Below are 16,681 nucleotides of genomic sequence, written 5' to 3'. Positions count from 1 at the left end.
TTAGTTGATAAACAAATCTGTTTTTGGCTTCAAGTGTTAGCTTTTTTAGTGGCGTGTTTATAACGAACAATTTTTAAATTTGGGTTTAAGAATCACCTGTCGGCAACATGGGAGGCGGGGATCTTGTAAGTAACGTCAGCGTATTATTTATTTTATGTGGTATGTTTGTTGTAGCCTGCTTACTGTTAGCAACGTAATCCCAACGTTATAGCTACCACCCGAATAAAGGTACAGTATAACTTTAAACTGAATGTCGTTATTAAATGGTTAACCTAATTGAAATCGAAAGAACAAGTTAGTGCGGCAACTGTTATAGATGTATGATAGATGGCTAATAACGTAGCAAAGTGGCTAATCAGATTAGCTAGTTAGCTGCCTCTATTTTTAAGTTGACATGATGGCATCGAGGAAATCTATGCTGCTGAATATCTACTATAGATGGTTTCCAAATAACACACATAACGTGTAACGTATTAAACCTCAAACTTATCTGTAGTCAAAAAGAAAACGCAGCAATGGTGTAAAATGTAAAGCACTAGAGGAAAGGGTCGGTGTTTGTTGACATGTACATATTGAGCATAGCGTATTCTCTCAAGTACATTGATGAATTTCTGTACTACTTTTCTGACGCCGTACAACTAATGCCCCTCTTAGAATTTGAAGAAGAGTTGGCATCCGCAAACATTAAAAAACATCGAGCGTGTTTGGAAAGCTGAACAGAAGTTTGAGCAAGAACGGAAGAAGATCGAAGAACTCCAGAAGGAGCTAAAAGATGAACGAGCTCGTGAAGAGCTTACAAAATTCGCTCAACAAGCTGGTGCTGTCAAGTAAGTAGTCATAAATCTCAATATCTCCATGATGGTTGTTCTTTTTTTCTATTCTATTATTGTATTTATTTGTTGATGCTTTTATCAATCACAGAGCATCACCCTGCTTAACACTGCATTTCTCTGTACTAGGAAAAAAGATGACCGTTTGGACTGGATGTACCAGGGACCAGGGGGTCAGATCTCACGTGACGAGTACCTGCTCGGCCGCCCTGTTGATAAGCAGATCCTTGAGCAGTACGAGGAGCCAGAGACTGGCCCCTGTGCCCAGACTGGCCTGCTACCGGGGTCCATTTTTAACCCCAACACCCCAGCATCCAACCTGGACATGGCTGCGAAGATCAGGGAGGATCCCCTGTTTGAAATTCGGTTAGTAGAATTCTACATTTAAAGTCCTCTGGAGCTTTATTACAGTGTTTCTGGCCTTGCAAAAGTTCAGTTGAATTCATACTGTGATCAGGCCACTTGTTTTGTTTCTGGAACTGGGATGTGAAGATGTGGCCTTGAGAATAATACGTTCTGTCAAGATCATCAGAGAAAATTAACTATGCATCATGTCGTAGCCTGTACCAAACTGTCTAATGGTTAGCTGCAGTGGTAGTGAGTGACGTTGTTGTTGTCCACCTCCATATTTTTAAGTGATTGTAGATGACTTGCTTTTTTCACTTCCAAGATGAGATACTGATGATGATGCACTATCATGTCTTTCAGCAAGCGAGAGGAGGAGAAGAAGCGATCAGTTCTCTCAAATCCAGTGAAAATGAAGAAAATCAAAGAAATGGTAGGTCGAGCAAAGCATGGGTTTTTGTATGGTGATCATTTATTTTGTGTGCTTTTGTTCTCAAGTGTGTGTGTGTGTGTGTGTGTGTGTGTGTGTGTGTGGTATAATTATTCATAACCCAAATGTGAGCTCTAGTGTTGGTCTGTGACGTGCAACAGTTATGGTGTAGTACTGCAAAGCTTCTGTCACAAACTGAATATATATACAGTGGTGGCCAAAATTATTAGAACACTAGACATATTTAAGAGTTTTCAGTTGTTTTTGTTGAATTGGCCATTAAAATACCCTAAAAACTAATGAAATATCTACAAAGTCATCATTATGCTCTATAAACCATAGAATAGAGCCATCATAATGAGATTTAGGTCATTTTCCGTACAAAAACAAGCTAGGCCTATTTCACTGTCAATTTCACACAATCATGTTCCTGCACAGAAGAAGCCAAATTACTTGTGTAATCATTGTCAGGTGTTATTGTGGTTAAATGGATGGTGATGCAAGAGTCTTAGGACACAGCTCGGCGATTTTTTTGAATGTACAAGGCCTATCCTGCTCATTAAGTGATTGGTAACATCAGGGTTTTGTCACTGAGGCCACACCACCAAATGGTATAGATCCAAAGCCTCTAGAAGCAGTCTTGAAGCACATGATGCTCTTTGAACATGGCTAAGGTGAAGAAGGAGCTAACAAATGAGCAACGGGTTCGAATAAAGGCTTTTTTTTATGCTGGCTGGAGTTACTGCCGCATAGCCAAGGACTTGAGATGCAGTCCAAGCACTGTAAAGTACACTTTAGACCACCATGGCACCAGAACCGAAAGGGGAGAGGTTTCAAAAAGAAACTCTCAGACACACAAGTGGAGCATCTCAAAATTCTCAGTCTTCAGGACCGAAGAAAGACTTTACAAGAACTGTGTGACGAGATTAACATCACAATGACTAATGGTGCAACAGTGTCTTCAAGAACTGTCCTTCGGAAACTGGGAGAAGAAGGACTTTTTGGCAGAATAGCAGCAAAGAAACATTACTGAAAGAGAACAATTGAGTGTAACGCCTGAAATTTGCAAAAGAACACAAGAAATGGACAAAGAAAGATTGGTTTAAGTGTTGTGTACTGATGAGTCCAGGTTTTAATAGTTTGGCAACAAGCAAAGCATGTATGTTCCACGAAGTGAGGGGGAGAGATATAAAAATTAGTGTCTCTTGCCAACAGTTAAACAAGGAGGGGGTAGTATTATAGTGTGGGGTGCAATTTAAGCCTCAGGAACAGGTGACTTTGGCTAAATTGATGGCATCATGGATACAAAAGTATACCACAACATTCTGGTGAGGCACAGAGTTCCTTCTTGGAGACATCTTATTGAGCCTGGATTTATTTTCCAAGAGGACAATGACCCTAAACATTATTTTAACTATTGCCGGATCTACTGGCGACAAGGAATCTGCTGGAACATTGATAATGATGGACCGGCCCTATCAAAGTCGGGACTTCAAACCCATCAAGCAAATTCGGAGCAAGTTGGAAAATAAACTCGACAGATCTATTGTAAATTCCAAGGAAAGCCTTTGGCTTGAGTTGCAGAAGGCATGGGATAACATTTGTGTTGAAGTTCTCAAGAAATATATTGACTCTATGCCAGAGAGATGTGCTGCTGTAATTGCTGCAAAAGGTGGACGTACCACTTATTAAAGTTAAAAGTGGTTAAAAACAGTAGGACTCACTTCATCTGATATGTTTTTGTGCTCAGAACAGCCATCTGCATGTTTCATGAACATTATGAAATTAAATCATGTTTTGGAGGCAAAAAAAAGGTAATTATTCTCAGATCTGTCAGGTGTTCTAATAATTTTGGCCACCACTGTATATATATATATATATATATATATATGTATATGTATATATTAACCAATAAATTCAATATTTACCAAATATATATCAGCATGAGTTCAGGCTTCCAAATCTTGAAATCTTGGCTGAAGCTCTGATCAAACTGGTGGCTCTTTTTTTCCCCTCAGCTTCGTCAAAATCTGGACGTGAAAGACAAAAAGAAGAAGAGGAAGAAGGACAAAAAGGACAGGAAGGAGGAGAAGAGAGAGAGGCGGAAAGAGAAGAAACATAAGAGGAGGGACTCTAGTTCCGGCTCTGAAGATGATTACCGTAAGCCACGGTAAGCATGCGAACCTCCCACATAATTTTTCCCTCAGATTGTGTGTTTAAATGAATGGGACACAACTCATTAAGAAATTGCTCCAGTATATCAGAGGAATGTGCAAGACATGCCCCTAAAATATCTGATCTGCATGTGCATTCCAAGACAGACCGCTTTGTGGATATAGCCTAAGTGAATATGGGTTACAGTCTATTTCAGGGGGGTTTATGATGGATATCGAATGATAGAATGATTAAGGACTGTTAACCTCCAACCCCTTTTTTTCACCCAAAGTGAGATAATTATTTTAAACCCTCAGTGCACTTTATCAGTGGATTTGGATACGGTCATACTTTTTATACATTTTCTCTTTTGTTTTGTTGTTGTTGTTGTTGTTGTTGTTGATGTTTTTCTTTCTCTCGCTCTTCCTACTTAGGTCCCATGCCAAAGACAACTCTCCATCCCCACCTACATCTCACCACCATCACAAGCCAGGCTATGGGCTGCTGGTCCGTATTATCCCTTGTTATCTCTCGACACTGTTTTAACCGGATTGTAACCAGCAAAGCTTCTCTTTGTGATTTATATTGTGGAATTGAAACACTTGTTGTTTCTGTACTTCTCTTTGTAGAGCTTAACAGACTAAAAGCAGAAGACGCGACACACATTTCCAGCTCACTTAAACATGACTGAAGAGAATGTTCTAGATCTACCATAATGAGCCTCTATCTTTCTGTATATGGTTTTATCAGCACAACTTCCTACTTCTTTTCACCTCTCCTGTCTGTTCCTCTAGATACCAAACGGCCGTTCCCATCACTCCTCAGCGGCCACTGACCGCTCTGGTAATCATCAGCGAGATCGGAGCCGTTCCCCCCCCTCACACCATTCCCACCGGGACAACCATTCGACCCACGATGCCGACCACCGAGGCCCACCCCGGAGGGCTCCCAGCCCACCCAAACCACGCTACCAACGACCCAAGCACCCAGGCAACCACACCAAGTATGAGCTCCACCACACATGGCCTGTTCTATAAGGACCTTCACAGGGAATTTGAAGTATTTAGATTTAAGTAATAATTAACTATATTTGGATGAAAATGAAAAGGCCACCTCCTTGTCTTAAAAGAGAACTATGGTACTTATAACCTGAGCCCTATTTTACAATCTTTTTAGGTCCAAATCTATGCTAGTTTTTGGTAGATCACTGTAACTGGCATCCGAAACATGGCTATCAAATGTAACTATGGGATACGCATCTGCATCAAAGCAAACCCTACAGACAGTGGCGGCTGGTGACATTTTTTTGAGGGGGGGCTCAGTTCGGCGGCGCGGTTTAAATAGCACTCCACAATGAGAAGAAAACAGGTTTTGAGTAAAACATTTGTTACTGAGGTTAAAGGACTGCATATTTCTGCCTTCACTACATGGCACTGCATGAGATGGTACATATGGATGTGGTCTGCAATGGGAATAGGGACCAATCCGCACTGCACTGGATTACATCAATATGAATGATTGTTACACTATAACAATTACACCTAACCAATATTATTAAGACACATATCATAGTGGACATTACACTAAGCAACATAGGTCTCATTCGTATTGTATTTACAGTATGAGCTGTATGAACTCATCCTTATTACATAAGTCAATATAAGATCACCTATAAGAGAACATGCTATTGGCTACTATTATGCTATTTATTATGCTAATCGCAAATCGCTGCTAATAGCAATGTAAATCCCACTACTAACTTCATGAAACACACTTACTTTTATCAGGTACGCACACAATGCCTCGCATACGAATTGAAACAATGATGATTGGAAAACTAGGCACTCAGTATGTTTAACAACTTAACTATTACTGCCACTGAATTGGCTAGGAATGAAATGTATCGATATATAACTGTTAATCTTAACTGCGGGAGCTACACACGTCACGCCATTACTAACGGAGTCTTTCGTACAATATTTAAAAAAAAACAAAGCTTTATTTCAAGAACACACAGTGCTCAACACTATCCAATAACAACTATCAAAAAACTGTAAGTTGAAAACGCATTACTCACTGAACAGCCCGCTATCCTATCAGCTCCTGTTAGCATTCAGGCTGGAGAAGTAAAGGTCCTCCCGCGATCAGCAACAGTGTCTGTTAAATGTTTTAATCCGAACGTTCCCTGTGTTTTAGTTTCTTCTTATCGACATCTGATCAAAGATTGAAAGGTTTTCCACGAATAGATACAACTGAGTTTTCAGTCGCCATACTCTCAGATTAAAAGTTTCTGATGGCTATGAATATTCCGTAGAGATGTGATCATTAAATCTGATGTGAGGGAATCACAAAAGGTCTCTGATTGGACAGTCCTGTCAGCATGATATATAAGAAACCCTTTCATTGGCTGGGGGCGCAAGTGAGGTGCGCCCATGGCTCGAACTGTCATCCGCCAATGAGAAGCTGTCCTTGCTCAAATGTTCCTGGCCCTTTTTTTGGCTTCCATAGCCTTCCACTTGGCCGGCGCCCACAGGGAGGAGTGGCTTCTCTCTCAGTGATAACGAATGGCAATATATTATATTTGGTCACATTTAAGTGGTCTTTGACAGGGGCTTACGGTCTCCGGCACTCATTTAACGCTTTATAACAGTACATTTCTTATTAAATGATTTGATATATAATGTTTTTTGACAAATGTTTTTTTTTTTTTTTAGACTTGTGTCTGTGTACCCCCTATAACTGTAAAGAGACTTTTTAAAATGACTGCCTCGACAGTCATTAGTTCTTCCGAGCGGAAGTTAATAGGTGTTTCCCTTAGGGATTCTTTTCATGTTGTCATTTTTTTAAGTTTACCTAACCTTTTACATAGTTTACCTACCCTCAGGTGTTATAATGTGATTTTTTTTTGACACCACACACATCTTAGTATACAAATGTGCTGCTACATTGACCAAATACCTCACTAAGTTATGCACATTTGAAAAACCACCATGAAAAATGATCAGCTTCATTAATGAGGTTTGAGAATATGATCATGTAGTTGATACAGAGTCTGAGGGAAGGAACAGTAAATGACCAATATTGGCATGTTTGTTTGTTTTTTTGTTGTTTTGTTTAACTGTTTGTCTTATTTGTTTGTCCTTGCCCAGACATTCCTCTGCAGAGGATCTGGAGAAGAAGAGACGGCAGATGATGGAGTTTGCCCAGCAGAGGGACGAGGAGCGGGAGAGCAACGTGCGCCGCTACAGACAACAGGAGGAGCAGGAGAAGGCGCGGGACAACAAGAAACCGGACCGCCATGCCAGCTTTATCCAGTGAGTGTTTCCAACCAGTGTTGTTCTCGTGCCGTATTAACTCTAAGCTCACCGTGTCCCATTTGTTAAGTCAAGTTGTAATACAAGTACATGTAAGATGTAACGTCCAATGAAAATCAAATAACAAATAAAATCGAGCCAGCTCAATATTTTTTCACAATCAATAGTTTCTTGAAGAAGGCCTTAAATTCCAATGCTGAATAGAAACTAAAACCTTTTTAGAGGAATCATTCAACATACATTTAAAGCCCTAACCACCTCTCCCTCTCTCCCTCCTCTTTATGTGAATGTGTTTAGTGAGATGAAGCTGGAGAGTGCTGCCACCTCTTCTGTGGAGGACCGGGTCAAGAGGAACATCCACTCCCTCCAGAGGACTTCTGCATCCCTGGAGAAGAACTTCATGAGGAGATAAATAGGAGCTGAGAAGCGGGAGAGAGATGGAGGGATAGAGCAATATATAGATAAGAAATGGGGGAAGTAGGAGTATAGACAGAGCGTCAGGGTCTACTGGAAATTATTTCAAACTCCCAGACTTCACAAGGCATCAGTTGGTTGAGTGCATTGGAACATTTTGGGAACAAACAAAAGAATACTGCTGTGGCTACCTTTCTCCTATTTCTTCGTGTTTTGTAAAGGTTCTTATCAAATAGATCAGCACATTATGAGTTTTCTTTTCTGTATATTTTAAATGCGTCATTTGTACAGATTTTCTCTGATCCTTGTGGTTTCCATATATAGTTCTACTGTCTAAAGTAATGCCTATATATACTCAAATTGGTGGATATATTGAATATTTCAGCTGGCTATCAGCCTCTTTGTTTAATTGCAATGCAGTTTCTCCCATCAGGTTTTTACCTTTCATTATTTTGACAGATAAAGAAATCCAAACAAAGCCAATGCCCTTTCTTGAAATTTCTTTTGCGCACAACATCTTAAAAAGCATAGTGTCTATTGTAATTATACCTCAAATTAAACGTGAATTATCGAGGTATGCGACATTGCAGGTCTAGATACCGATCCTCAGCAGAATAAAGTAAAAATCTACATTGACTAAAGGCGCAGAGATTCGCACGCACAGAGACTTAATACTCATTCCAACAGTCTACCTGACAACCCATTGTTACTGAGAAATTCGGTTAATAAAACAATCTTAATATTTTGTCCTTACTATAATTGAAATATTTATATACTTTTTGTAGAACAATGTGTTTGTTTCGTTCGGCACTATTCATGGTTTTCATTGGCTACTGAGCTACTTCGGTTTGCATTTTCCGTCTTTGCTCTCTTCTAAGGGCTCGAATACAGGAAGCACGCGTTATAGTATGTTAACTGAGTTAGTAGTCAATCAGCAGCTGGAAGTCCAAGGAAGTGCATCAATTGATAGTAGCACGACCGTTGAAGATTAACTTGACCATATTGCTGCTCTACCCAGAAAATGAATACCCTAGTTTCGTCAAAATGTTTTCTTACATCTACTTCGATACGACCCTGGATGGTATGCATCACTGCAGCAAGAGTAAGTAGTTGCCTTCAGTTGAAACGTCTTTGTATAGGCTACGGCTTGGTAAACTGGTGGTAATGGTGTGGGTCCTTACTCGTTGAAGTCGCTGGTTATTTTTAAATTGCTGAGCTGAATTGATGTCAGGATAACGCATCTCTCAACAGTTGTTATGTGAGTGTGTGTGTGTGTGTGTGTGGAGGGGGTGACGGGGAGAACGTAGGTGGGCTTTACCTCAAAGTAACAATTTAGCAAACCGGCCATTCCTTATATGTATTTCAACAAACAGGAAATTCCTTTTATGTATTTTTGTCGAAGAACTTAAAATGCTCATTTCGACTGACCGTGGTGGAACGTGACCTTCATCCCACTGAGCCCCTGTAGCACAAATGATTGTTATGACAAGTTGCCCCTGACAAATGACTTCGCCTGTTAGGACACACCCTTTAAAGTAAATATCGTGGGCATAGTAAAAGGATGACTCATTTGATGGTAGCCTTTGGTCTTCATTGATATAATAATCTACCTCGCTTGACCCTTTAGACTAGTGAAGACTAAAACACAATGTTAGGCTTTTCAGGCTGTAATAAAATTGGATAAAACAATTATAATGACATGTGAAATACATTCAAATACCCAACATGGTATGTGTTTTTATGCTATCCAGTGGTTTCAGACACCTCACTCAAGCTCTTTCAATGGATTTAATCTCGTTTGTGCCAGTCGTACAATTGCCTGAAGCCATCTCATGAGTACAATACATTTACCATTGCATTTAAATTTTCTCACCGAAGTTTCCTAATGTGAAAGTATTTATAAAGCATGAACCAAAACCTCTAAAGCCTCAGATAAGTGTTTATTCGGATGGGAAAGAAAGGGGAAGCAGGCCTCTATGTTATATGTTCATGTCTGGTGGGAACATCAGTGTACCTACAATTTGCTGAAACTCTGAGGCTTCATTAGGCCTCTGTGGTCCACGTGTTGAAAATAATGGGCCTGTGTAGACTACTGCTGTGTAAGCTATGCTTTCTGCCCTTGTATTGTGTTTTAGGGAAGGACCTTTTCAGATTCACTAGCACAACAATTTGTTTCGTTTTTTGTAGGCCTATATTTTAATAAAATAATTACAGATTTGTACATGTTTCTTTCTTCAGGGTCTCCATGTGTAGTTCTGCTATATATGACGTATTAACTAAAGTCTTACACTGAAGCACGTTGATTTGTTTGATTGCTGGGTTTTTTCTCCTATCCAGGAAATGTAAAGGAAGCCAATGAAAACTAAACAAAAAGTCATGGTACACATCACTTACCCCAGTGCAGTTTGCATTTGCCGTAAACCTGTCAGTTTGGTTGTGCAGACACCACCTAGAATTGCTCTAGAAGTGATTTGTCATGCACTGTCATGTGTCAGGTTTCATAGACAGTGAACTCGGATTGATAAGCCACCAGTAGGAAAACAGGACTTGGTCCTTATATAGTTATATAGTATACCCATTATAGTGCCTTCTTCTTCACGTGGCCCTCTTTGAAATACATTTGTCATGTTTCACACCCAGCTCTGCAGCCAGAAGTCAAAGCCAGCCGTGGCCTCTAAGCTACCCTACCGCGTGAAGCTGACGGGGGGCAAACGCCACTCCTGGTGTGCATGTGGCCACAGCAAGAAACAGGTGAGTCGAATGCATAACACACATCCACTGCAGTGCTTAAGGTGCTCAATTTTGGCGAAAGTTTATTGATATCTGAACTCAACAGGCAATCAAATACGCCTCACTCTTTAGTGATCCTGAAGCAACATTGTTAATTGGCTGGAATAATATATTGCTATGTCCAAACGACTTTTAGTTTTTTGTTCCCATTTAAAGATATTCATTGAATCTCACAAAAAGTGTATCGGATTATAATAGAGGACTACACCTTTTATATGAAAATATAAGCATTCCTAAACGGACAAAAGTGTCTGCAAAATACCTTAAATACCTTAAATATTTTTTGTAGTGGATTAAAGTTGCTGGAGGTAATCTAACAAAAAAGAACTTTTGCCATATTTGCTACAAATGTCACTGTGTCCTGACAGTAGTACATGAGACAGATAATCGGTGGAAAAAAACAGTTCCTGTTCCCTCGTAATGCCATTTGCAAGAATCCAGTATGACCAAATCTAAATCAGCCATGAAGAGAGTATCTGATAGTGTAATTCACTGCTCGTGCTCGTAGCTTATTTGTGTGTTTTTGTAGTTGTGAGAATGAGAAATGTGAATGAGACGTTGAGTAGATACATTAGCGATGACAGACTCTCTGCGCTCGTCTCCACTCTTGTGGACAGGTGCTCTGGTAGCTTTAGGCAGCAGTCGGGCAGTGAGCGTTCATGTGTTTTGGGGGAGTGGCTTTGGAGGGGTCTGAAAGAAGGGGTGGAATTTTCTCTGTTGTACACTAAATGTTTCTTACTCTTGTTGATTTTCCCAGAATCACCTGCCCTAGCTTCAGAGAAGTAAATAAATGTGAAATGTCTTCTGTCTTGGATACAAGATTCCTTAATAACACTTCTGCTGTCACGAGTTGTGATAGTTGTCCCTCTAATATGTCTGCATGTATTTTCATGAAAACATTTGTATGCTAATTTACAGTTTAACTGCAATGATAAATGTCCTACACCACAGTAGTGGCATCTCTTCATCAGATTATTGTGCCGTCATAGTGGCCTGACTGACCACCTGGAATCGCCTGGTATGTCCTCTGTAAATCATGTCACACTGTTCTATTCCTCTTTCAACACCAGCCTTTCTGTGACGGCGCCCACAAGAAACTTGCTCCCGACCTACCCCCTCTGCGCTTCGCCCCGGAGAAGGACACCACGGCCATGCTCTGTGGCTGCAAGTACACGGCCAACCCGCCCTACTGCGACGGCACCCACTTCAAAGTCATCTTCCGCTCCATCAAAGAGTTCATCCTGCCAAGAAAGACGTCCTGAAGTAAATGCCATGTAGTTTAGTATGTTAATTCAAAACATGGTTGTGATTGAACAGACATATCATTCTTATTTTTATATAATGCATTTATTGAATATAAATTGTATTATTATTATTAATAATATATCAATGGATAGTATAGATGAGTGTATTTATCAGCATTTTCTCAGGATCATCGGCTTTTGTTTGTGAAAGCACCGTTTTCTCCTAGAACACCAAAGAATAGGTCGTTTTGTATCAATACTATTGGGATTTTCCTATAAAAGTATACATTTCACATTTAATGGAAACAGTAAACCAGCAAAGAATTTATAATTGGCACTTACTAGGATACTAGAAATTAACTGGGTGGTGAAATCATGTTTGGAGTGCTACTATGGCTGTCTAGATTGCCTACTCCAAAGGCATACCCAGGAGTCAGGTTTCACTCCCTACATCCACCAAGGGCCTCACAGGGTGGCGTAAGAGCTGATCTGTGGTCAGTACAGCCCTCTGGATCTCCATAATAAGGATCTGTGTTAAGTACACGAGTATTGGGGAAGTGCATGCAAGTTGTCTGATCCGTCCTAACACTGTGTGAACGTCTCCAGTCAGAGACAGGCAGTGGACCGTGACCTACCTCCATGAATGAGCCTGCATTCCTTCACCAGCAACATTTTACTGAATTGATTCGTAAAATTGATAGCATTGTATGTATTACTGCTCAGTCCACTCGTTATGTTATGAGGTTTTTTTTAACTTGAATGCTTCACTTTGCCAAGTGCTTTTATTAGTTAAATCTGTAGGCCGTTAGTGACATGTTTGTGTCTCAGGTTTTCAATACTGTACTGTGTAAGTTGTTTTTAATGATGCAGATGTATAGAGCTTGGAGCCTTCCATTGACTTCAAAGCAGCACTGTGTAAATAGTACTTTTTTCAGCTACCTTTTATGCACAAAGCATCACGATAACGGTCTAATTGTAGGGCATTCAATGGGGAGTGACTGCTCTTGTCACCACAGTGTATTTTCAGTCAATTTCACACATACCATTTTGATACATAAGATTCATACAGCAATATAGACATGTATATACAGTCTGTATACAAAAAGGGATATGGCCGATCTATGCAATTACTGTCAATAAAGCAGGCAGTTGTTTGTCTCGTTTATGCAAGTTCTATTTCAAAGCAGTCAGTCTTGAGCCACTTGCCACTGTTCTAGGGACGGGATGTGGGGTGTTTCTCAAAGTCAAGGAAGGATCCTTGATGACTGCAGAATTTGGAGGCTTTTCACTGAAGCACACCTGTACACTGGACTGTTCCATTTTTTGTTCTCTGAATGCTAGGGGTCTTGCTTAGCCTCTGAACGACCCGATTTTGAAGGACTCCAAGGAAGCATCCTTGACTTTGAGAAACACCCTTGATTTCAGATGGAAGAGGGGTGTTGGGTTTAACAGGAGAAGCATTATAGGTTTATTCCTTGTAAAACTGCTCACTGTCCAGAACCCATGGCAACATTGCCACCTTCTTACATTCATAGTAATCTCATCTGATGCATTCAGTTCAAAGGGATTACTCAACAATGCTGTTGGTCGGTTTTAAAGAAGCAATATGAAGTACTGACACCAAGCCTTTAAAATCAGTACTGCATTGGAGAGCATTGTCTCCCCCCTCCACCTCCTCCCCAGACTGCTCGCACGGGTTGCCAGGTTGAGGACACTGTACCGACATTAAACCTCGACAATGGCAAGCGATGAGTCCTACTCTATAAGTAGAGCAGCTAATGTTTACATTTGCAGTTTCTATTATTTGCACATTATAAACCAGCTCGTATGGATTTTTGAAATAATCTGTCGGTGTTAGCGAGATACATGGCTAGCTATGTAGCCAAAGTTAAGCCTGTTTTCCTGAATCAAGCCCACTGCTCCAAAAAAAGGCTCCACACTGGAGTTATTTACTTTTATCCAGGCCCCGATAACATATTACTACATTTTACAGATATTGTATAAAACATTTCACATCTATTTCGGAGAAGTAGCCTACTGTTCTTCCTAATGCAGAACTCAGTTATGAAGTGCCCTCACCAGTGTCAAGTGAAGCCAGTGGTCAGATGCTGCTGATACAAGAGGCAGAGGGCGGAGAGGACGAACTAGAGATAGTGTAACAGAGAGAGGAGGAAGAGGGAGAGTGTAGGTCCTAGTGGTACAAGAGGGTCCTGGTCCTAGTCCACGAAGCAGAGTACAGAGGAAAAGATCCAGAGGAAGAGCGACAGAGAGAGGAGAGTGTCTCACGCTGGTGAAATTTGACTATCCATTTATTATAACAAAATGAAATATATATATATATATATGAATGTGAGTACTTGAATGTTGAAATTACTCAAAATGCCCATCCTTACTAGTAGCAGTGAGAAATTAGTTCAAATTAGCTAACCTTTTCTTACGCTCAGTGCTTACCTGAAAATGAGCCCACTTGGCATCCTAAAATCCTTTTGGGCTCTTGTCATCTTTCAAATGCATCTCCAAAATTCACCTGTGTTTTTAGAGAAAAGCATATATATTGTGAGTGTTGAGTTACACACAAAATCTTGAGATACATTTAATGCATAGAGGTAGCCAATACTTACTGTTGATAGTCTTCATTGAAAGATCAGTGGATAAAATCGAAGTTGACAGACTGGTTCTAATTATTTCTTAATTATTATTAGCTTATTTTATTTTTACCGTTTTGGAGGAAAGCATGTTTGCTTCACTTGGTAGAATAAATTCTCGGTTTTCATTGGCTACTGGGGAGAATTCGAACGAAGAGCTGTGCCTATCCCCATATAGCCTCTTAGCTCTAGTGCAGGGGCCAGGACTCGTATACCGGAAGCAGTCGCAGCTGCTATGACTTTCAGTGTAATGAATGTAAACATTCAGTCAGCGGTGTCTTAGAAGGTATTTTAGCCTACAAGGGAAACCTAATTTGTTGTAAAGGACAGCAACACGCGATACATTAATCGAAGGAATCTACACATTAAATCTGGGTTTTTAAGTGCGGAATAACAGAAACATCCAAGGAAGTGCACTGATTTGACAGTACGGTCATTTGACGGGCATTGAAGATAACCTGACCATACAGTCTACTAAGACAATGAATGTTCTTGTTCAATCAAAAAGATGTCTCCCTATACGGCCCTGGATGGTATGCCTCACTGCAGCAAGAGTAAGTAAGCTTACCTAGACGCATACAGCTTTATTTGGATTGGTAAACTTGTTCGACTAACTTGAGACTACACTACTGCTCGGTGAGTAGCTGAGTTGTCTGCCTCCCCAAGACTGCATATCTCACATCAGTTTTGCGTGCATGGTTGTGTGTGGTGGGGAGAGTTACAAACTCGAACTAGTTGGTTTGTTGGTTGGTCTTAAACTAGAAACATTACAAACTAAAAGCCTGTTCCTCAATGTATTTATGGCGCAGACCTCAAATACTCCTTTAAAATGATTACTTTAAGAGTTTCTGTGGTAAAAACGTGTCCTTCATCCCACTGAGCCCCTGAGGTACAAGTTATTATTATGCCAGGTCGTCCCAGACAAATTACTTTGCCTGTTTGGTCACACCCTTAAGCACCCTTAATAGCGTGGGCATGGTAAAAGGATGACTTATTCGTCCATAGCCTTTGGTCTTCATTGATATAATAATCTCACTTGCCTGACCTTTAGACTAATATGAACCTGTATTTGCACTCTGATTGCAAGCAGGCTACTTTTAGTCTATGACCTGTACAAGTGTGTATCCTTCTGAATGTTAGACTCCTTTTGGCTATATTAATGTATGAAACGTGTTTGTTTACTATCCTGTGGTCCCAAACTCTCAAAATGAATTTGATCTCAGCTGTGCCAAGTCATTCATTTGCCTGAAAACATCTCCGGTATACATTATTACAAAAATCAGCCTAAAGTCTAGGCTATATCATGGTTACTATCGTGTCCTAATGTGAAGGTATTCATAAAATATTATCCAGACCTGAAAAACCTACATACACCACCTAGAATTGATCAGGAGAAGTGATTTGTCATGCACTGTCATGTGTCAGGTTTCATACACAGTGAAATCTGTGAAGGAAAAGTGTCAGCCTCAGATTGATAAACTAACAATAGGAAAATTAATACATTCTTAAGTCATTAACAGTGTTTTGATATTAATTATATTAAGCTGATTGCCTTTTGTTAACACGTTGCCCTTTTTAAAACACATTTTTTACATGTTCATACCCAGCTCTGCAGCCAGAAGTCAAAGCCAGCCGTGGCCTCTAAGCTGCCCTACCGCGTGAAGCTGACGGGGGGCAAACGCCACTCCTGGTGTGCATGTGGCCACAGCAAGAAGCAGGTGAGTCGATTGCAATTCACTCATCCACTGCAGTGCTAAAGGTGCTCATTCTTGGTGAAAGATCGTTGATATCTCAACAGCCAATGAAATACAACTCACCCTTTAGTGATCCTGAAACAACATTGTTGATTGGTTGGAATCTCTTAGGTATTGTGTTGTCAACATGGTATGACTGGCCGCCTAAGAGGGGCTTTTCTTTTCTGGTATCTCCTTTGTACATCACGTCACATGTGTTCTACTCCTCTCTCAACCCCAGCCTTTCTGTGACGGTGCCCACAAGAAACTTGCCCCCGACCTCCCCCCTCTGCGCTTCGTCCCGGAGAAGGACACCACGGCCATGCTCTGTGGCTGCAAGCGCACGGCCAACCCGCCTTACTGCGACGGCACCCACTTCAAAGTCATCTTCCGCTCAATCAAAGAGTTCATCCTACCAGAAAAGTCCTCCTGAAGAAAATGCCAGTTAGTTTAGTATGTTAATTTAAAAACATGGTGGTGATTGAACATAGCGTTCTTGTTTTTTATATAATCAATTTACTGCATATAAATTGCTCCAATTGATAATAATTCAATGGATAGTATAAATGAGTGTATTTATCAGCATTTGCTCAGGATCATCTGCTTTTGTTTGTGAAAGCATGGTATTCTCTTAGAACACCAAAGAGTGGGCCATGTCTCAGTGCCAATATTAATATTGGGTGTTTTGAATGCCTCAGTTTGACATTAAACTGACATCAACTAGGATACTAGAAATGAACTGGGTGGTGAAATCATGTTTGGAGTGCTACTATGGCTGTCTA

At 40.5% G+C, this 16,681-nt stretch overlaps 2 protein-coding genes across 2 annotated transcripts; both read left to right on the top strand.

The window, feature by feature from the left end:
* On the top strand, positions 1 to 7,970 carry cwc25 (CWC25 spliceosome associated protein homolog). Its single transcript, XM_080855479.1, has 9 exons — positions 1 to 125; positions 655 to 827; positions 960 to 1,196; positions 1,539 to 1,608; positions 3,624 to 3,775; positions 4,194 to 4,266; positions 4,554 to 4,762; positions 6,909 to 7,073; positions 7,371 to 7,970. Exons 1-9 carry the CDS (start codon positions 108 to 110, stop codon positions 7,483 to 7,485), a joined length of 1,212 nt encoding a protein of 403 aa, XP_080711605.1. The 5' UTR covers positions 1 to 107; the 3' UTR covers positions 7,486 to 7,970.
* Positions 7,971 to 14,481: 6,511 nt separating this feature from the next.
* Positions 14,482 to 16,363, top strand: LOC308362470 (uncharacterized protein). The gene is made up of 3 exons (XM_080835141.1): positions 14,482 to 14,720; positions 15,774 to 15,884; positions 16,141 to 16,363. Exons 1-3 carry the CDS (start codon positions 14,649 to 14,651, stop codon positions 16,330 to 16,332), a joined length of 375 nt encoding a protein of 124 aa, XP_080691267.1. The 5' UTR covers positions 14,482 to 14,648; the 3' UTR covers positions 16,333 to 16,363.
* The last annotated feature ends 318 nt before the right edge of the window (positions 16,364 to 16,681 follow it).

This window comes from Sprattus sprattus (genome assembly GCF_963457725.1).
Source record: "Sprattus sprattus genome assembly, chromosome: 1".
NCBI classification, from domain to species: domain Eukaryota; kingdom Metazoa; phylum Chordata; class Actinopteri; order Clupeiformes; family Clupeidae; genus Sprattus; species Sprattus sprattus.
The sequence above is the reverse complement of the archived record's forward strand: the minus strand, read 5'-3'. Positions and strand labels throughout refer to the sequence as shown.

Excerpts from the sequence above, each read along its gene's own strand:
- LOC308362470 (XM_080835141.1), top strand. The coding sequence starts at position 14,649 with ATGAATGTTCTTGTTCAATCAAAAAGATGTCTCCCTATACGGCCCTGG. Across the intron at positions 14,721-15,773 it reads TATGCCTCACTGCAGCAAGA|CTCTGCAGCCAGAAGTCAAA; the intron begins GTAAGTAAGCTT and ends GTTCATACCCAG. Across the intron at positions 15,885-16,140 it reads GTGGCCACAGCAAGAAGCAG|CCTTTCTGTGACGGTGCCCA; the intron begins GTGAGTCGATTG and ends TCTCAACCCCAG.
- cwc25 (XM_080855479.1), top strand. Across the intron at positions 4,763-6,908 it reads CACCCAGGCAACCACACCAA|ACATTCCTCTGCAGAGGATC; the intron begins GTATGAGCTCCA and ends GTCCTTGCCCAG. Across the intron at positions 7,074-7,370 it reads CGCCATGCCAGCTTTATCCA|TGAGATGAAGCTGGAGAGTG; the intron begins GTGAGTGTTTCC and ends GAATGTGTTTAG.